This window comes from Eleutherodactylus coqui, chromosome 1 (assembly GCF_035609145.1).
Source record: "Eleutherodactylus coqui strain aEleCoq1 chromosome 1, aEleCoq1.hap1, whole genome shotgun sequence".
Lineage (NCBI taxonomy): Eukaryota > Metazoa > Chordata > Amphibia > Anura > Eleutherodactylidae > Eleutherodactylus > Eleutherodactylus coqui.
Genome location: NC_089837.1, coordinates 216322125 through 216344548, shown reverse-complemented (window position 1 = coordinate 216344548; position 22424 = coordinate 216322125). Strand labels below are relative to the sequence as shown.

Here is a 22424-nt window from a genome sequence, read left to right as displayed (position 1 = left end):
TCGTGATCTACAACGAAATGGGTCAAGAATGTCCGCTAAACATAATGTGAAAAATGATAGAAACTGACTTGATTTGTCATAATTTGAGGCGCTCTGGAGCTATAAATGATCAAAGTGCAGATTTTAGTCAACCATGGCTTTATGCGAGCTTAGTATTGGTATGAGAAACAAGCCATATTAAATGTGAACATCCATTTCTGTGTTATGTTAGGAGGTTTATTTAGGTAAAAGTCACTACTTGTCCCTTATTGTATAAGGCTGTAATGATTACGATAGTCAAAGAGTTTAAACAAAAAGTGTTTAAAAGTGATCTGGTTAAAATAATGGAGGTGCCAGATGCTTCTGTATTTCTTATAACCCCCTGCTGTTTCTCCATAACTCCCGGCAGTGCAGGAGAAGGGATCGTACCGTGGTGCACAAGTAACCGTCACCTGGACCCTTAGACTTCCGTTTACTGGGAAGTGTAGTCCCCCTTTTCTCTTCTTCACAAGCTGCGGGGCAATGTCGCCCTCGCCACGGCTGCAGTGTGCTTTGTGCAGCGATGCTTGCTCCATGTGCCAGCAGGTCCCCGACTGGGAAGAGCAGCTCCAGCCCTCTCACAGTCTCTGGCAGCATGGCTGGTCCAGGGAAGGCCCCACTGTCTACACAAGAGGACAACCAGCAGGACCAGCCCTCTGCCTGAGCAAGCCAGAATTCTGGGGAGGCACTGTGTCCAGTGGGCACTCCGAGGAGAGCTACCAAACATTCTGTATCTTGGAGCACTAGTGGTTTAGGACTGGTGGGCCATGACCAGGCCAAGTCCCCAGCCGAGTACAGGGCTCCTACAAGTTGATCGCTGGGTCCAGGTGAAACACCCAGCCCGTCTCGTCTCTCCCAGGATCTGACCCCACAGGAAAAGGGCTGAAATCAGTGTGGAAAAACCCAGGTGACAACAGAGCCGCTCAGGTGTGCATCCGCTTAGCTCGACTGATGACCCTCCCCCTACAGTTTCATTGTATCAATTGAGAAACTATGTGCTAGTGCCTTGGATTCAATGTATTTTGCATAGAGATTGTGGTGCAACCGAAAGAATGCCAAACTCAAAGCATTACTCACTCCAGAGATATGTTAAAACGACTGTCTGCTCTGGTAGAATCCACTACTGTTTGTTCCCACAGAATCCAGTACTTTGTATTTTTTCTGTGTCCGTTCTGCAGTTGACTGGGTAACATCCATTTTCCAACGAAATAGAGACAGAAGTGGTTACATACTTTTCATGATGCCTACTGCATAATTGGCAACGCGCCACTAGATTTCCTACACATCACATTTTATTCCAAAGTCAGACCACAAAAAATCCTGTTTTGTGGAAGCTGGAATTTGTTGGATTTAAGTCACTTTGGAAATCACCTCTCCAATTATAAAGTGAAGTTTGGATGATTAGTTGTAGTAAGTGAGGACGCTCACACTTTTACTAGGCTTGTTTTAGTTATAATTTTCTGCACTTCGCTTATGAATTTACAGTGCATTCCATGCCTTTAACACGTGTTTAATGTTTCGACAGCTCCTACATTACCGGATTATGAAGGTGTTGATGCATCTCTCAATGAAACTGCCACCACCATCACTGTTCTGCTCAGGCCAGCACAGGCTAAAGGTGCTCCTATCAGGTATGTAGCAGCTGCTCACAGGTAAAGACAACCCCGTCAGAATACTGAGAAAATTGTGTAAACGCAAGAAGGGTCACAAAAACAAGAACTGAAGGTATGCTCATCCATTTGATTCCAAAACTCTCAGCTGCCACCACTCTTGTTCTTCCTACGTACTTTGTTTATAGTGATGCAATGGTGCCAAGCCTGTATACCCTCCTGACTGCTGCTGTCAATCACCATGGTGTATGGCATGAAACTGCTGAGGCCAGATATTGGCTGCACTGGTTTTCTGAGCACTTTACCGCTGCAGCCTTGTATACAAAGCTTGAAAGGGAAGAACCAGAGTGGCCGCTTGGAATTGGTGGCGTATCAAACCAGGGAAATATACCTTCTTTCATTGGTGATATGACGTTTCCTGCGTATATACAATTTCTTTTCATTATTCAGGCCGTGTCTTTAGGGAGGGGATTCACACAGCATTTTATCTTTGTTAGAAAAAAAAACAAAAAACATTTTTGTGGCAGTTCATGCAGTTTTTTTGTTTTTCTTTTTAGACCAAAGCCTAAAGTCTTTTCAAAACGTTTAATATACAATATGACATAAGGATTAGAGGGCCTTTGAGACCGGACGACTGTCGGGCACACTATGCCTGACACTCGTCCTCACACATACTAGCCCTCAGCAGGGAGGCTGCAGGAGATTTCACTCCCCGCACTCCCCCGCTCCTCTCCATTGACCTAACACAGCTGCTATTCAGTACTGAAAGGCTCCTATTTCCACTGAAGGATCAGCGATCGGCTTATCGTGCATCGTTTATGCTGCATAAACGATGGAAGATGAACTGATCGCACAGTGTAAATAGCAGCCGTTTAGTACTGAACGGCCGCTGTGTTATGTCAATAAAGAGGAGTGGGTTAGTGCGAGAAGTAAAATCTCCTGCAGCCCACTCACCCCCCTGCTCGCCACTCTGTGAGTGAGCCAGCGATACTGGCTTCCGTGCAGGAGCAAGGACACACAGGGACAAGTATTGGGCATCATTTGCCTGGCATTTGTCCCGTGTAAACCCACCTTTTTACTACTACTTGCTGGATCAGTTTCCAACTTTAGCTCAAACTGCATCAAAAACTACATTGGTGGGAAAAAAAAATCTGTACTTGCCTATTCTTCCCCAGGCAGTCTGCTTACCAGATCTTCTCCTGGCTCCTCCAGTCTCCAGAGTCAACGTGACATCAAGCCGGCCGTATCCTCCTCTTCCTGTGATGTAGCGTCCATGCACAAGCATTCTGCTTCAAGCAGGTCAAGTTACTCTATGTAACTAGTGACGTGCTATTTTCACTGTCTAGCGGAGAATGCCGAATCCTATGCTGTGCTATTGCCGCGCATGCGCAGTGTCTCGCCATGAGACCTCGCACATGTGCCGTTGCGGCATCCTTGCTAGACAGTGAATGCTACGTCACTGATGACTGGGTACACTGACCTGCAGGAAGCAGAATGCCGAGAATGTATGTAACGTCACAGGAATAAGAGGATCCAACCGGCTGGAGGTGCCGTGACCCGGGGCAGTGGAGGAATCAAGAGAAGATAGGAGGAACTGATGCATTAAGAAGACTGCCTGCAGAGGAATAGGTAAGTATTCGATTTTTTTTTTTATGACATAACCTCTTAAGGCAAATAAACCGGCTGTGTGAAACCAACCTTAAGGTGTGCAATCCTGTATTAATGCTAAACTGGTGAAACATCCCTATTTTTAAACCGCGGGCTGTGAATATCATTTATTATTAAGCATGTAACCTAATTGCTATTTTGCAGAGGCATTGGTATAAGAATAATGTATGTGTGTTGCTGCCTCAGAGAACAGTCCAGATATTTGCAGGGCTCAGATTCCTCATTTCCCTAACTCCTTTCCTAATGTCGCTGCTGTCTTTGACAGATACGGTGGGCAGATTTTCACTGGATGAAGGGTTCTTCCTCTCTGCGCCAAGAGTTGGGAGCTAAATAGAAGACTCCTTACTGAAATCTGTAATTGTAGATGTGACATGGTGTCCTGGAACTTTACAAGTCTCTGCTGTCTGTCAGTTATGAGATTCATTTTCTTTCTGGTTTGAAAACGTGGAGTTCCAGCCTGAAGCTGTGCGGATCTGAATAGGGTTTGTGGCTCCCATGTAGACAGAGGCGCTGCCTTGTTGTGTATGTGAGCTTCTCTCGTCCTATTTGATTCTCCTTCCGTGCTATTACTTTCTGTGCCGCAGATTTGTGCATCTGTCATGGTAGTTTTAGGGACATCAGCATATTTCTCTAAAGACACACAACTCATCCTGTGCAAGTCAACTGCATTACTCAGACAGCGCCATTTAAATTGCTGAAGTAACATAATGGAAGTAATGGGGGCGCACTTTAAAATGGCAGTCATGCAGTCTTTAATTATATTTATTGGGCTTTGTTTTTTCAACACTGCTTGTCTAAGGAAAGTGCATATTGTCAAAGTTAATACTTGGTAATAAGAGGCGCTGTGTGACTAATGACTTATTTTCAGTGAATAAGTGAAGGCGCGTAGGTTGCTATGCTCAAAACTGAAAGGGAGCTCAGTGATCCTGGTGCTTGTCATTTACTACAGGCAGAATATCGCAGCCATTTCTATGTAGGATTGCTGGTCTACCCAAGCACACACACCACGGAGGGATGAGGTTAGACGTGTCTTAGCTCATTCTTTTCTCTTAGGCTTTGCGTGCAAATACTGTTGTACACAGTTCAGTGAAGTGGGGGCCATTTATCGTTCTGGAAAGAATATACATGTATGTCTACAAAAAGTACATTGCTGTATATAGTTATATTTTTAGTTCTAGTACAGAGTAACAATTTTTGTTTTACCCTTCGGTGAAGAACTAAGCAAAATGTGATAGCGGTCAGAAAGTTTCGTAAAGCAGTAGACAATGCAGGTTATCAACCATCTGCTTGAAACATTTGCAAAGATCTCATCTTCAGCAACTGTAAAGATGCAAGGCAGTCTTATTTTAGTACAGTGGACAGATTTCTGTCCATCTGTGCTTGAATTACAACATGTCAGTTAGCGTTTGGATCTGTATAGCTCTAAGCCAAGATAGCGAGGAAGCTGCAGCGAGGTCAGGAGTCGGGGATGCCTGTCAGCTCCTCCTGTCTCTAATGATAAGACAAGGGCAAATTGGAGCCTTAAGCAGGGCCCACAGCCAGTCATTATGATCTGCCCTGGGTTTCAGCCTCGCCATAATATCACTTCAAAGGGAAATGCTAACGAAAATTGTGTAAGAAATCTTAAGCTCGGAGCTTAATCTGCTACAAGTCCTCTGTAAATGCCAGGTTGCTTTGAGAATGTGAGAGTCCTTGAATACTAAACAAATCTAGAAATGGTGTTTCATTCTACTGAATGTTTGGCGTGTGTGTTCAGGAATGTATAACTAGGACACCTATTATGCAAACACACAATAAGTACCCTTATTTGTACCCCGCAGGTTATTTGAATTACATATAGTGTAGAATCATGTAGAAAAGCGCTTTATATGCTACTTTGTAAGGTCCCATTGTACGTTGTTAGTAGGGCTCTCGAGTTTTGAGAAATTCTGACAGAATCCTCAATGTGTGAACATGATCTTCTAGCATGTTAATTCACCATACATTCCTAAAAAAAAACATTATAGCAGTGCCAGATCTTGTATAGCATGTTTAGACAAAAAATATAGCCCTTCGCTACATACTTTCTGACTTGCTTGTAGTTGCCCACAATTCGAGCCAGATATTTAATAGCTGCTAACTTCCCTTTGGATAGTAAGTTTAGTCTTGTATTAGGGTTTGATTACCTGAATTTCCAGGTGATGAAAGGGAATGAGTCAGAGTGACTTGTTAAAAGCGCTTATGGGATTTCTGTTGCTGGCAATTGCTTAGCACAACTCAATCTTGTAATAAAAGTTCACAATTGAAGGGTAAATAAAAAGTTGCTAAACAACAAATGTCTAGCTTTATTGTCTTTCCATCCATCTCAAACAAGGTTATGTTTTCCCCATTCGTACACACAAAGGAGTCTGCACATTTCTGAATGACCAATAAATATCCAGTAATTAAAAAGTGGTATAAGAGAAGTAAAAGAATGGAGGACATTCAGGAGAATCACAGGCTGTTCTTTGCTGTCCACTCATCTCTTGCTCCCCTCGCCCTCTGCTCTCCACACACTTCAAGTAACAGCTATAAGTTCAGTATTCCTCAACCCACTGCAAACGGCTGTAGCTCCAGCGTAATGGGCCCTAATAGCATATCTGTAGCCCTTATGGAACCAATTTTACTGCTGTGTGAGCGCTGTCCATCGCAAACTGTAATGTCCTTTTCCTAAAAGCGCAGGGGTAATCTGTTAGGGGGTTAAAATTGTTTGTCCGGTGACCAGTAATGGAAATCTCTGAGCAGAGTTAAAGGGAATTGGGCATTCTATAGACCTCTGCAGCCATTTAATTATCAATATACTGCTGCTGATCCGAGTGGATGGTTTACACCAATGAACTATTTTGACGTGAACCCATATCCATGCAAGTAGATTTTTGTCTGGCTTTATCCTATATCTGATATATAATATGATCTTATTGTTTACAACGCACAGCATCAATTAGTGCAGTTCCATTACCAAATTCTATGATTTTACTTAACTAAAATGTAATTAAAAAGTCTATTTTGTTCATTTATTGTTTACTGTGACAAAGGTCACCTTGATATCCTCTGGAAAAAGTTGCATTGTGATGTTTAAAGGGACTTCTTTATCGGTGACTGGGATGAAATAATGTTATTTCCTTTCCTCTAGTGCATACCAGATTGTAGTAGAAGAGTTACATCCCCATCGGACAAAGAGGGAGACTATAGGGATGGACTGTTACCAGGTTCCAGTTGCCTACAACAATGCTGGCAATGGTGGTTCTCCGTACTACTATGCTGCAGAATTGCCTCCTTCTAACCTCCCTGAAGCTGCTCCATTTACCGTTGGTGACAACAGAACCTACCAGGGATTCTGGAACCCACCTCTAGTTCCTCGTAAAGGCTATAATATCTACTTTCAGGCTGTGAGCAGTGTTGAGAAGGTGAGTTTTTATGATGACTTTGATCTTCTGTAGGTTTTTCTTATACTTGTAGAAATGCTTTTTATGCTTTAGCAGAATGCATACAAAAGTTAGGTATTTCACTTATATGCTCCGTTAACCCCTTCAGTGGCAGGTTTGTTTTTATATGTCATGCCTCACAGGGCAGGTTTTTTTTTAAATGAGTCAACAATGCAATTAAAACCCCGGAAGATTTCAGATGACAGCTCAGTGCTCGGCACATTTCAGAATTAGAGCTGTCCACGGAAATCTTCCGGGGTTTAACTGCATGGTCAGTGCAGCAAGCCCCGGAGATTTTCCAGGCGTGCCACTAAAGGGGTTAAATGGGGTGCATGCAAGACTGTGACTAAATGCTGCTACAGAGCAGGCATCAGCAAATATAGGACTCCTGTACATGACCTCAAAGCATGTTTGTGTCTAATGGTGTTTTTTAGTTTGAGGATCAGTTACCAATAAAAAAATGTAGGAAAGCATTTTCCAATGTAAAATTTTCTATCCAAGTCAGTAAATGAATTCAGCAAGAATGTCTTCCAATGGTGATTTGCAGCAGTAGTACAACTATTAGTGTGCGGTTTTATGCTGTATCATTTGTACATTTTTACCTTGGATGATTGCACCACCTTTAGTCCATATTATTTATGGTGCATTGTATTATAATAAACCTACTCTGATCGTTAATTAGTGAATGATGGATTATCACTGCTATATTGGCTTTAAAAGCTATAAGGACTTCTCAGGTAAGGTAGAGTTAATTATCTTACCGTGTTCCTTGTGAGGCCGTTTTGGGAGACCTTTTGTAGCATAGTGAGTGTCTTGGCTATAGGCAACCTCACAGTTTTGGTGAATGATTTTGCGCCACATAAGTTAGTGTTTAAAAAGGGCTATTTTGGCCCTTTACATTGTGAGATAAGATTTTGAGTGACATGGTGGAATGACATAAATATGCTTTCGATGTAGAGATGTTAGTAGGTAGTAAAGGTGGTGAGGTGTTCTCAGGTGGAAAAAGGGTGCCTGGTAATTTCATAGCAGAATTGCAACGAGCACAGACTTATGGCCATCAAGGTGTAAATATAAAAAAACAATGAAAAGGAGAAGTAACAAACATGTAAACATGCCGTAGCATTGGATGACACTTTGGTATTAGTAAATTTCAGGGAAAACAGTAGTAACCAAAGTTCAGTCAGCAAAATCATCCTAAAAGGCACTTGGGTTACTCACTCTGGTAACGATTGTTACACAAAGACACATTGACATATCCGGTGTATCTGGAAACATGCCATTCCTTTTCAGGTTATTTTAGTTGCTACTTGGAGTCAGTTGCAAAGTTTGGCTCCACGGAGACATTGCTTTGTTGGAGAAGAGAGTAGCCATCTCTTGGAGACTTCATTACATCAATAGCACATGTCAAACACAATGCCCATGCCACCTTATTTTATGTGGCCCACTAGATGTGCAGCAAACTAACTGGTATTTCACTCACCCAGCTTGAATCTCTGGTCCAGTGATAGCAGAACAGTGTATGTGACGGCTGACTTCTCGACCCCTGGTGTCTGTATGCGCCAACCTCTACACAGTGCAGACGCCGAGGGAAGAGGTCATTGGTCACAGACTCAGCAGCGGCTGCGCAGTAACGGAGCTGCAGGCTGGGTGAGTGAAATGCCTGTAGGGATACTGCTTGGTCGCTAAGGGGGTCGCTATTACTACTGGGACTGCTATGGGGGTCACTTATTACTAGGGCCAATATAGAGGTCACTATTACTGCTGGAGCTACAATGGGGGTCACTATTACTACTGGGACTGCTATGGGGGTCACTTATTACTAGGGCCAATATAGAGGTCACTATTACTGCTGGAGCTACAATGGGGGTCACTATTACTACTGGGGCCTCTATGGGGGGAGGGGGTCAATATAATTACTGGGATCACTATGTGGGGGTGTCAATGTAATTACTGGGGAAACACTAGTATTACTAGGGTAACTTTGGTGATCACTATTACTACTGGGGCCACTATGGAGGTCACTATTACTATACAGTCTTACAATTTGCACTTTGAAATCAACCGTAAGGCTGATGTGGCTTTCTGTGAAAATGAGTTTGACACCCTTGACATAGATGGCCCCTTGTTTGTTTAACCGCAGTTTGTTGGAGAATCCTCATCTATAAGGAATTGTGTGTTTACACAGTGAAGGTTAACTCCTTAGTGACTGCTGATACGCCTTTCTGACAGCCTGTATCCAGTGGTCTATGTATGAAGCGAGATCGCACGGCAGACTCTTCATACATCGCAGGTGCTGTCTCTTTCTTACAGCCGACACCTGGCAGTAACGGCTCTGATGAGCCGAGGGGCTCATCGGAGCTGTTAACCCTTTAAATACCGCTGCCAATTCTGACAGTAGCATTTAAATCCCCTGAACATCCTGTACGACCCTCCGCGAAGAGATCGCCTTATGAAAGGCCCCAAGGCTGTCATGGCAGAATGCCCATCAAGCCACCCCCATTGAAAAATATTACTCGTCACACAAAAAACAAGCCCTCATACAGCTACGTTGATGGATAAATAAAGGAGTTTCGATTTATTTATTTATTTTTTTATAAAGGGTGGAGGAAAAAAATGAAGAAAAAGCTTCATCATGAAGGGGTTAACATCCCAAAGGTTTGTCTAGCTTGAAGGGTAGCTGCTGATAAGTCAGTAAATAGTTTGTTTGGTGTACCATTCAGGGAAAGGTTGCAGTTTCCTTGACTTCATCAAGGTTTTTTTTGTTTTAAATGTGGGGGGGGGAAAGTATTGCAGGCTAGCATATCTCTTGCTACAGAATGATGAAGGATCTCCGGTTTGGGGACCCTGTGCACACAGTCAGTACTTGGCTCATAGTCAGGAATCATACATTTAGTGTAATTTTGAATGTAATTTTTAAGCTCAGTGTTTGGAACAGTTTCAGGAATTCCATGAAATGTAATGTTGTTCCTCCTATTCCTCTGAGTCTATCATTTTAGCTGGAAGAAATGAATTTTTTCTCTCTAAGGTATTACGTGAGTCAACAAGCTTGTTGTGAGCTGTTACAAACATTTCCATGTTGTTTTCTGTATGTGAGACTCCGTTCCCAAGGTCATTCACTGTTGCTTGGAGGGGAGAAGTTTGGAAAGGTCTGTATGTATGGAGCAAGCAATATGGGTTTTTTAGGGTGGTCTCTGAAACTAGTTTGTCAGAAGCCTTAGCAAATGAGTCTGAACTTCAGGAGGAGCAGCAATCTTATGGGTATTATTACCAAGAGCAGTTTCATGCTTAGACGGCTTCTCTTTTTGTTTTGTTGGGCTGATTAGAGGAGTAAGAACTGCTAGAGTACTCGAGAGACCAGAAATATTAGGGCTGATATATCATTCAGATTCCGCACATCCAACCGGAATCCTAATGTAAATCCATCCATTGACTAAGCAATGAACGAGAATTTTTTCGCTTCTCGTCCGTTCAGTTTCCACATTCAGAAAACTGAATGACTTGCCGTTCAGTGTAAACAGCAGTCGTTAACTTCTGTCTGCTTATTATGAATAAAGGCGATGGGTGAAGAACGCTCTCCAGTCACTCCACCTCCATTCCAGCAGCACTGTGAGCGATGCCTATGTCGGAAACGGTCTCCAATATTCGAGTATACTGGCAGGAGCAAGGACTTTTCCCATGAGTCCTTCTGTATAAGTTGATCCAGGGTCTGTTCCAACCATTGTTCTGTTTTTTTTAGTAGAGTCCATTGGCAGCCAATCTAAACTTCTTTACATCCAGTGCTGATTTGGATCTTGATTAGAGCAAAATTTCACATACTGGAATGCTGAATTTTACATGAAAATTTTGGTTGTCTTTTAGTCTACCCAATATATATATATATTTGGAGTGAATAGGTTTTTATTCTGTAGGTTTTACACAGTGACAAATTCATGTTTTGTAAAATTGTTGTTTCAATCTACAGTATTTTCCCCCAATGAATCCCTTAACTCGCCTGTGCACAGTTATACCAAATATGTATGAGCTGTATAACGAATGATGCCAATATTGTGCTTAAAGCATCCAGCCTCCACTTCAGCTTCTTATGAGTTCTCTCTCCAAGAGTTTTGAAGACAAGGAATGTTTTTTTGTCTTCTCTCTCACATTACATTGTTAGTCTGTTTCGACTGCCCCAACCTGCCTGTGGAGCTGTGCAGCTGTGCACAGAGGTGCCATTAAACAGAGCACCACTAGCACATTAATTTATGTGAGGAAGGCAGGAAGGGGTTAAAAGGGGTTTAGACAGTATTTGGGGGCAAACAATCGTTAAAGTGAACTTTCGTCCCCCCCGTACTGTTTCACAGCTGTCAGCCACACATCCCCCATTTACATCAGGAGGTGTGCTGCGAACAGCGATACTTTCTGGTGCCGCATGAAAGATGTGATCACCCAAGGAACAAGCATTCATCAGGTGGACAGACGATTGGGTGGATGAACGGTGGTCGTGTAAAAGGCCCTTTTAGTCCTGTTCCGGAACATCCAGATCTTATTGCATCTATAGCTAAAACATAATAATGACCATGTTCTCTTTGTTCTGTCATAAGATGTGCGGTAGTAATCGTTCCCTTTATAGTGTTTAGCTTTAGTTACTACAGTATGTGCTTGTTTTTTGTGCATTATTGCTTGCTGGCTCTTGTGAGGATTCAGAGGGGGCTGGAGGGGGAGGCAGCAGCAGACAGGGGGCTGAATGGAAGAAAAGCTGCAAGACTGAAGCCAAAGCTGCTATCTGTGAATGATTTCCTTGTTTAAAGTGAATAAAAGAAAAGCACAGCACGAAGTGCAATAACACAAGATGCTTTAAAATCCAATTTGAGAATCTTCTTCCAGATAAGTAGGGTCCTCCTGCAGATCGCAGCATCCTTGTTATAGAGTCACCGTGCCAGGTGTCTGGGGATTAGTTGAAATTGCTGGGATGTGCAGCAAGATTGATGGCTAGGATGTGTACCTGGATGTTTATAACCAAATGGAAATTGATGTGTTTGATTTTTATTTCCTATTTGTTTCTGTTTAGTCTTGATTTGAGAGCTGTGAAATTATTACTTTGTTACACTGTTCTATTGGCCTTTTAGAAAGAGGTAACTACTAGAGATGAGCGAACGCGTTCGTCCGAGCTTGATATTCGTGCGAATATTAGGGTGTTCGGGATGTTCGTTATTCGTAACGAACACCATGCGGTGTTCTGGTTACTTTCACTTCCTTCCCTGAGACGTTTGCGCGCTTTTCTGGCCAATTGAAAGACAGGGAAGGCATTACAACTTCCCCCTGCAACGTTTAAGCCCTATACCACCCCCCTGCTGTGAGTGGCTGGGGAGATCAGGTGTCCGCCTAATATAAAAGTCGGCCCCTCCCGCGGCTCGCCTCAGATGCCTGGTGAGTTAGATGAGGGACAGTGCTGTTTGTACCGGAGCTGCTGTAGGGAAAGAATTGGTAGTTAGTGTAGGCTTCAAGACCCCCAAAGGTCCTTATTAGGGCCACTGATAGCTGTGTGTTGGCTGCTGTTAGCAGTGGCAATTATTATTTTTTCTCAAAATCGCCTCTGCAGAGCGTTGCACCCGGCATTAGGGACAGAAGTGTTGGATAGGCAGGGAGAGTGTTAGGAGTGAGTGTAGCCTTCAAGAACCTCAACGGTCCTTTCTAGGGCCATATTTAACCGTGTGCAGTACTGTGCTGGCTGCTGTTAGCTGTGCTGCATATTTTTTTTCTTCTCAAAATCGCCTCTGCAGAGCATTGCACCCTCCATTGATACTGCAGGGAAAGAATTGTATAGGCAGGGCCACAACACAGTTATTATTCATTGAATATACGCAGTGCGGCCTTTTGCTTGTAAAACAACTGAAAACAAATCTATTTGTCCTGCCTCTGTCCGTCCTAAGGGCTGTGGACACGTGTGAGCTGCGTGAACAACGTTAAAAAATCAGACGCACCCAGCTACGCTTTACTGCTGGCTTCGCCATTTGCTTTCCTTAATTGGGAAAAAAATGCCTGCTCTGCCAGAGTTATAATAACTCTGCTACCCTCACGTTCTGTGACACATTAGCAGGGACACAGCACAGTTATTAAACTTCTCATGTTCATTGAATATACGCAGTGCTGCCTTTTGGTGGAAAAAAACTGAAAACAAATCTATTTGTCCTGCCTCTGTCCGTCCTAAGGGCTGTGGACACGTGTGAGCTGCGTGAACAACGTTAAAAAATCAGACGCACCCAGCTACGCTTTACTGCTGGCTTCGCCATTTGCTTTCCTTAATTGGGAAGAAAATACCTGCTCTGCCAGAGTTATAATAACTCTGCTACCCTCACGTTCTGTGACACATTAGCAGGGACACAGCACAGTTATTAAACTTCTCATGTTCATTGAATATACGCAGTGCTGCCTTTTGGTGGAAAAAAACTGAAAACAAATCTATTTGTCCTGCCTCTGTCCGTCCTAAGGGCTGTGGACACGTGTGAGCTGCGTGAACAACGTTAAAAAATCAGACGCACCCAGCTACGCTTTACTGCTGGCTTCGCCATTTGCTTTCCTTAATTGGGAAGAAAATACCTGCTCTGCCAGAGTTATAATAACTCTGCTACCCTCACGTTCTGTGACACATTAGCAGGGACACAGCACAGTTATTAAACTTAGATTATTCATTCACTAGAGGCAGTGGGGCCTTTCGTTTTCCAAAAAGGGAAAAAATTATATTTGGCCTGCAGTCTTGCGCCAATTTATTTCCTGCCTGTGAAATCAAATCACTGGTAATACAGCATGCTGAGGGGTAGGGGTAGGCCTAGAGGACGTGGACGCGGCCGAGGACGCGGAGGGCCAAGTCAGGGTGTGGGCACAGGCCGAGCTCCTGATCCCGGTGTGTCGCAGCCGACTGCTGCGCGATTAGGAGAGAGGCACGTTTCTGGCGTCCCCACATTCATCGCCCAATTAATGGGTCCACGCGGGAGACGGTTATTAGAAAATGAGCAGTGTGAGCAGGTCCTGTCCTGGATGGCAGAAAGTGCTTCGAGCAACCTATCGTCAACACGCAGTTCTGCGCCGTCCACTGCTGCAAATCCGAATCCTCTGTCTGCTGCTCCTCCTTCCTCCCAGCCTCCTCACTCCACTACAATGACACCTGCTCAGGAGCGGGAAGACTCCCAGGAACTGTTCTCGGGCCCCTGCTCAGATAGGGCAGCAGCGGTTCCTCTCCCACCAGAGGAGTTTATCGTCACTGATGCCCAACCATTCGAAAGTTCCCGGGGTCCGGGGGAAGAGGCTGGGGACTTCCGCCAACTGTCTCAACAACTTTCTGTGGGTGAGGAGGACGATGACGATCAGACACAGTTGTCTTGCAGTGAGGTAGTAGTAAGGGCAGTAAGTCCGAGGGAGCAGCGCACAGAGGATTCGGAGGAAGAGCAGCAGGACGATGAGGTGACTGACCCCACCTGGTGTGCAACGCTTACTCAGGAGGACAGGTCTTCAGAGGGGGAGTCAAGGGCATCAGCAGGGCAGGTTGCAAGAGGCAGTGCGGTGGCCAGGGGTAGAGGCAGGGCCAGACCGAATAATCCACCAAGTGTTTCCCAAAGCGCCCCCTCGCGCCATGCCACCCTGCAGAGGCCGAGGTGCTCTAAGGTCTGGCAGTTTTTCACAGAGACGCCTGACGACCGACGAACAGTGGTGTGCAACCTTTGTTGCGCAAAGCTCAGCCGGGGAGCCAACACCAACAGCCTCACCACCACCACCATGCGCAGACATATGATGGCCAAGCACCCCACAAGGTGGGACGAAGGCCGTTCAGCGCCTCCGGTTTGCACCCCTGCCTCTCCCCCTGTGCCCCAACCTGCCACTGAGATGCAACCCCCCTCTCAGGACACAGGCACTACCGCCTCATGGCCTGCACCCACACCCTCATCTCCGCTGTCCTCGGCCCCATCCAGCAGTGTAGTTCAGCGCACCGTCCAGCCGTCGCTTGCGCAAGTGTTCGAGCGCAAGCGCAAGTACGCCGCCACGCACCCGCACGCTCAAACGTTAACCGTCCGCATAGCAAAATTCATCAGCCTTGAGATGCTGCCGTATAGGGTTGTGGAAACGGAGTCCTTCAAAAGTATCATGGAGGCGGCGGCCCCGCGCTACTCAGTTCCCAGTCGCCACTACTTTTCCCGATGTGCCGTCCCAGCCCTGCACGACCACGTCTCCCGCAACATTGTACGCGCCCTCACCAACGCGGTTACTGCCACGGTCCACTTAACTACGGACACGTGGACAAGCACAGGCGGGCAGGGCCACTACATCTCCCTGATGGCACATTGGGTGAATTTAGTGGAGGCTGGGACAGAGTCAGAGCCTGGGACCGCTCACGTCCTACCCACCCCCAGAATTGCGGGCCACAGCTCGGTGCTGGTATCTGCGGAGGTGTATGCTTCCTCCACTAAAGCACCCTCCTCCTCCTCCTCCTCCTCTGTCTCGCAATCAAGATGTGTTAGCAGCAGCATGTCGCCAGCAGTCGGTGTCGCGCGGTGTGGCAGCACAGCGGTGGGCAAGCGTCAGCAGGCCGTGCTGAAACTACTCAGCTTAGGCGATAAGAGGCACACGGCCCACGAACTGCTGCAGGGTCTGACACAGCAGACCGACCGCTGGCTTGCGCCGCTGAGCCTCCAACCGGGCATGGTCGTGTGTGACAACGGCCGTAACCTGGTGGCGGCTCTGCAGCTCGGCAGCCTCACGCACGTGCCATGCCTGGCCCACGTCTTTAATTTGGTGGTTCAGCGCTTTCTGAAAAGCTACCCACGCTTGTCAGACCTGCTCGTAAAGGCGCGCCGGCTCTGCGCACATTTCCGCAAGTCCCACACGGACGCTGCCACCCTGCGCACCCTGCAACATCACTTTAAGCTGCCAGTGCACCGACTGCTGTGCGACGTGCCCACACGGTGGAACTCTACGCTCCACATGTTGGCCAGGCTCTATGAACAACGTAGAGCTATAGTCGAATACCAACTCCAACATGGGCGGCGCAGTGGGAGTCAGCCTCCTCAATTCCTTTCAGAAGAGTGGGACTGGTTGGCAGACATCTGCCATGTCCTTGGTAATTTTGAGGAGTCTACCCAGGTGGTGAGCGGCGATGCTACAATCATTAGCGTCACCATTCCTCTGCTATGCATCTTGAGAAATTCCCTGCAAACCATAAAGGCAGCTGCTTTGCGCTCGGAAACGGGGGCGGGGGAAGACAGTATGCCGCTGGATAGTCAGGGCACCCTCCTGTCTATTTCTCAGCGCGTACAGGAGGAGGAGGAGGAGCATGAGGAGGATGAGGAGGAGGGGGAAGAGACAGCTTGGCCCGCTGCTGACGGTACACCGGCTGATTGCCTGTCATCCTTTCAGCGTGTATGGCCTGAGGAGGAGGAGGAGGAGGAGGAGGATCCTGAAAGTGATCTTCCTAGTGAAGACAGCCATGTGTTGCGTACAGGTACCCTGGCACACATGGCTGACTTCATGTTAGGATGCCTTTCTCGTGACCCTCGCGTTGCACGCATTCTGGCCACAACGGATTACTGGGTGTACACACTGCTCGACCCACGCTATAAGGAGAACCTTCCCACTCTCATTCCCGAAGAGGAAAGGGGTTCGAGAGTGTTGCTATACCACAGGACCCTTGCGGACAAGCTGATGGTAAAATTCCCATCCGACAGCGCTAGTGGCAGAAGGCGCAGTACCGAGGGCAAGGTAGCAGGGGAGGTGCGGAGATCGAGCAGCATGTACATCCCAGGCAGTGCAACAGTCTTTAAGGGCCTGGCCAGCTTTATGGCTCCCCAGCAAGACTGTGTCACCGCTCCCCAGTCAAGGCTGAGTCGGCGGGAGCACTGTAAAAGGATGGTGAGGGAGTACGTAGCCGATCGCACGACCATCCTCGGTGACGCCTCTGCCCCCTACAACTACTGGGTGTCGAAGCTGGACACGTGGCCTGAACTAGCGCTGTATGCCCTGGAGGTGCTTGCTTGTCCTGCGGCTAGCGTCTTGTCGGAGAGGGTGTTTAGTGCGGCTGGGGGAATCATCACGGATAAGCGTAGCCGCTTGTCAACCCACAGTGCCGACAGGCTAACACTCATCAAGATGAACAAAGGCTGGATTTCCCCAGACTTCTGTTCTCCACCAGCGGACAGCAGCGATACATAAGCAATACGTAGGCTGCACCCGCGGATGGAAGCTACGTTCTCTCTCACCATCCAAAACGGGGACATTTCTGCTTCATCAATCTGTGTCTAATATTCCTCCTCCTCCTCCTCCTGCTACTCCTCCTGAAACCTCACGTAATCACGCTGAACGGGCAATTTTTCTTAGGGCCACAAGGCTCACTCAAATAATTTTTCTAAACAATTTTTAAAAGTTTCAATGCTCTTAAAAGCGTTGGAACTTTAACTTGAACCAATTTTTCGTTACACTGGGCTGCCTCCAGGCCTAGTTACCACTTAAGCCACATTAACTAAAGCAATTAATGGGTTTCACCTGCCCTCTTGGCTGGCCATGGCCAATTTTTGGGATGTACATTAGTACTGTTGATACAGCAATTTTTGTGGGCCCTCGCCTACAGTGTAATCAAATAAATTTTTAGCCCACCTGCATTAAGCACGACATTACTACCTCAGCTGTGTTGGGCAATGCAATGGGATATTTCTATGTACCGCCGGTGGGTTCCAGGGAGCCACCCATGCTGTAGGTGCACACGGAGTGTAACCTACATGTGTCCACTTGTAAAGAACCCCAGTCTGACTGGGGCATGCAGTGTGGGCCGAAGCCCACCTGTATTACGCACGACATTACTACCTCAGCTGTGTTGGGCAATGCAATGGGATATTTCTATGTACCGCCGGTGGCTTCCTGGCACCCACCCAGGCAGTGGGTCCACAGGGAGTGTAACCTACATGTGTCCACTTCTAAAGAACCCCAGTCAGACTGGGGCATGCAGTGTGGGCCGAAGCCCACCTGTATTACGCACGACATTACTACCTCAGCTGTGTTGGGCAATGCAATGGGATATTTCTATGTACCGCCGGTGGCTTCCTGGCACCCACCCATGCTGTGGGTCCACAGGGAGTGTAACCTACATGTGTCCACTTCTAAAGAACCCCAGTCAGACTGGGGCATGCAGTGTGGGCCGAAGCCCACCTCTATAACGCACGACATTACTACCTCAGCTGTGTTGGGCAATGCAATGGGATATTTTTGTGTACCGCCGGTGGGTTCCAGGGAGCCACCCATGCTGTCGGTCGACAGGGACTTCACAATAGGGAGTTGTACCTGCCTGTGTCTATGAATTAAAAAGCCCGGTCTAACTGGGGCATGCAGACACCTTGACAGAATGAATAGTGTGTGGCACATAGGTTCCCCATTGCTATGCCCACGTGTGCAGCTCCTGATGGCGGTGGCACAGGATTCTATTTCTCATTGCTTCTGTACAGCATTGTGGGCTATCGCCCCGCCCCTTTTAAAGAGGGTCGCTGCCTAGCCGTGCCAACCCTCTGCAGTGTGTGCCTGCGGTTCCTCCTCATGGCAGACGCACTTCTAAATAGACATGAGGGTGGCGTGGCATGAGGGCAGCTGAAGGCTGCGCAGGGACACTTTGGTGTGCGCTGTGGTGGTGGGGGGGTTGGGCAGCATGTAACCCAGGAGAAGTGGCAGTGGAGTGTCATGCAGGCAGTGATTGTGCTTTGTTGGAGGTAGTGTGGTGCTTAGCTAAGGTATGCATTGCTAATGAGGGCTTTTCAGAAGTAAAAGTTGTTAGGAGGGGGGGGGCCCACTCTTGCCGCTATTGTGGCTTAATAGTGGGACCTGTGAACTTGAGATGCAGCCCAACATGTAGCCCCTCGCCTGCCCTATCCGTTTCTGTGTCGTTCCCATCACTTTCTTGAATTGCCCAGATTTTCACACATGAAAACCTTAGCGAGCATCGGCGAAATACAAAAATGTTCTGGTCGCCCATTGACTTCAATGGGGTTCGTTGTTCGAAACGAACCCTCGAACATCGCGGGAAGTTCGTTCCGAATAACGAACACCCGAACATTTTGGTGTTCGCTCATCTCTAGTAACTACACATGTAAATGATTACGTGACCCCGGGGTTTCATTTAAATAGTTCTCGTTAGGTATGGATATTTGGAGTCAACTTACAACTTTCTGGTTTATAATATAGAAAAAATATATATTTTTCATTTGTCCGTGATCAACATGCCCTAATGTATGCCATTAAATGGGGCTCCAGATGGTGCCCGAATTGTTGCCAATTGTTTTGTAAGTCTACAGCCTTGCTGCAGAGAGAGAGATCTAAAGTGCGGCAGGCGTTCAGGTGACTTTTCAGAATAAGGTGTTGTGTAAACAGGGAGAAAAAGCACTATTTTTGACCATTATTTAACTCTCATATGGGATTATTATGCATAGCATTTTTTTTACCAGTTTTCCCATCTGCATGCTGTATCTCTGATCTTCAGTTGTCCCTGAGTTGATGAGTGGAGACTGCTACTGTGCTGTTTTTTATGCGTTGTACAGAGAAGAGTAGAATCTTATTTATCTCGCTGTAACATATGCTCATAAGTAACGGCATCAACAGCACTGTGGATATAATTTCAGTAGCCGTAGGAAGGTAGCACTTACCAGTTCGCTCTAGCAGCATCTTTTAGCAGCATCTTTTGTTAGACTCTTAAGGTCCGTTTACACACAACAATTCTTGCTCAAAATTCACTCAAACTGTCTTTTGAGTGATAATCTTTGCGTATAAATGCTACCATTCTTTACTTTTTGGCCGCACTATGATTTCTAGATGAGCATAAAATCCATTGTTTGGCCAGAGAGCTGATAGCAGGGACTGCATGCTATGTTTTCCACGGGAGTGCTGATTACATTGCAGCGTGTGGCAGAACAAAGGAGCTATATGAAGAGAATAGACCACCTGCTGTTCCTAGAGGCTCATTTACATGCAAATGAAGTTAATAAGCTGCTAATGGGCATTTAGTGCCCATTTGCAGCTTATGAAACCGTTGCTAAAACTGTCAATCTCCCTATCTTTTGAACGAATTTTGAACGGTCATTTTTGCTTATGAATTAACCTTTATTCTGTCTCCGTTCGCTCCTCTCTATAGATTTCTGTGAGCAGCATGAATCATAACCAGCCTTCACTGTGTTCCATCCTTTCTCTTAGTAGATACAGACTTGAATTGATGACAGGCAATATACAGTAAATTCAAAGGGATGCCCTTAGTTGCCAGTATTTTAGAGGGATTTTTAGCAAAAAAATGCCAAGATTAGTAAATAAAATGATTTCACATTCACTAGTTATTACATTAGCTATCACATGAAGCACAAGTTGTTTGAAAAATCAACGCCAGCACAGCCTTCTGCATCCTCCGCTGGCAGTGCAAGGTGATCACTCATCTTGTGCTGCAAATGACACAAAAATGATCACTCAAAAGTCGCTTAAGACATCCTTTTGAGCGATAATCTGTGTGTGTAAATGGGCCTTTTAAGTGCAGATCCCGCATACTACCTCCATGCTGCTTTACAGATTGCTGCAGCACAAGTCCAAGAACTAGACAGAGGCAGAGCGGAAAAGTGTGTCCAATATGTGGCCAGAAAACTAAATAAGTGTTTTAACAGCCTTACTTAAAAATATAATAAAATGTATTTCAATCAAGAAATCAGAATTACGTGGTATTTTAATCACACATTTAAATTCATCTGAATGGTTGTACTTGCATTCTATTTTGTGTTTATTTTCATAATGTGATCAGTGGGATATGAGGATGGTGTGTGATACGGTGTATCAGGTTATTTAACAATATGCTAAGGAGTAGTCACATTTATACAGTCTAAGGCCGGTCTCTCACACATAAATTATCTTTACTGCCGATAACCGTGAACGCTTACCGTCAGTCATGCACAATGGTGATTTTTTTTTATTTTTATGTTCTGTATTTCCCGTGCCATTGCTAACTAATGACACTGGTACCCGTGACCAATCCGCAATGTCAATTGCGAATGGGTCAGGGGCAGACTGCTTCCATTGACTTCAATAGAAGCTGTCTGTGCGGAGTCAACTCGAAAATAAAACTTGCTGCGATTGTATTTCCGCTTGCGAAAACTGCAATCGCTGTCCGCTTATGCTCGATCTGTGTAATGTGTGTGATGCCGTGGGTGACACAGGGGTGACAATCGCGGATTCTGCTATTTAAATCTGGTTGTGCCATGCCTCATTTTTTGTTTTTAGAGCAGTTGCTTTAATCTAAACCACCATGGCTGCTTTTTATAGAAACTGTGCCACAACTGTCCATGGGTTGTGTCTAGTATTGCGACTTTGCTTCATTAACATGAATGGGACTGTGTGCTGCTATACTATATAATGTTAACAAGTGTAGCACTGTTTGGAAAAAAGCAGCCATGTTTTTTATATGTACAGAACATGACCACCCTGCCTTGGGCCTTATTCACATATGTGCATTTGATCAGTAGTTAAAATGGGGGTGGTGCTGCACTGCTAAATTGTGGCGGTCACATCATGTCAGGATTTGCACAGCCTGCTCACTATTTTCAATACAGAACCAAGACGTAAGGAAGACTAATGTGGATACTGAAGATGCGGAAATGTAAGGATTTCTTAGAAAATATGCGCCAATTTGTTTTCTACTGTATAGTAGAGGTGATACCCGCACTAACTTGGTAATTTATATTAGTGGGGGAAAAATTGTGTAAAGTGGCCTTCCAGTCATGGGGAAAAAATTTGTTCGAGGATCAAACGTTGTGCTGAGATGCCAGGGGCCAGTTATATTACCCACTCTTGGTCTTCTCCCTGCTGATGTCCCTCCCATCCTCTGGTTCTGGGTCCAGTTTTCAGCTGCGCAACATGGCAGTCACAGTCTTCAGACTCCTAGTTCTTACAGGACATTGGTGCCGTTAGTCTACTGATACACCAGATATGCTCTCTAATTGGCTAGTGCTGATCGTGTGCAGTAGGTAGTTATAAAATTGTGGTGGACATCTTGGATGACTGAAAATAGGGCTTGACAACAGCCGAGAACAACTGCAAGTTATATACCGTCTCTTTGATTGCAGGGCAGTTTTTGTCCCGAGGTAGGAGGGTTGCTTTAAAGTGGAAGGAAGTACTGTGGTTGTGTTTTTTCAGAAGGCAAAGATTTCCATCTAAAGTGCCAAAATTGTTCACAACAGTGACTGACTTTACTAGTTTTTAACAGGTACCCTGTTTTCCCCCAAATAAGACCTACCCTGAAAATAAGCCCTAGTTACAGCACACAAAAAAGTCAATAGGAATGCTTTAGGTGTGGGAAAAGGGCCGTAATGCAATTGCTGCATTTTTACAGTGCTTTTCATGCAGGTAAGCCGAGTCACTTACCCAGCAGACTCTGTCCAGGTCATGCCCACTGCTCTCCAGGGCCCCGGCACAGTCCGTGGCTCAGCTAATCAATGTAGCTCTCAAAGAACCAATCACAACCATCACTTTGTGGAGGCGGGATTTATGACTCCTGTAACAAAGAAGTTAACCTGTGTTGGCAGCCGAGAGCTTTGTTGGCGTTTTTACTGCTCAGAATGCGCCGTTAAAAATGCCAATAACAACAATGGTCTGAGCGCTCATGTGAGCGACCGTTAGGGCTGGAAGGGGTGTGCTCTCACACACAGATACC

General features: G+C 45.9%; 1 protein-coding gene across 4 annotated transcripts in view; it reads left to right on the top strand.

The window, feature by feature from the left end:
- Nucleotides 1-22424, top strand: part of PTPRK (protein tyrosine phosphatase receptor type K) — a 374180-nt gene that overhangs the window by 264376 nt on the left and 87380 nt on the right. For all 4 annotated transcript variants that reach the window (XM_066605531.1, XM_066605533.1, XM_066605532.1 and 1 more), the window contains exons 11-12: nucleotides 1544-1649; nucleotides 6448-6721. In XM_066605531.1, the coding sequence (XP_066461628.1) occupies nucleotides 1544-1649; nucleotides 6448-6721 (380 nt within the window). The remainder of the gene's footprint in view (nucleotides 1-1543; nucleotides 1650-6447; nucleotides 6722-22424) is intronic.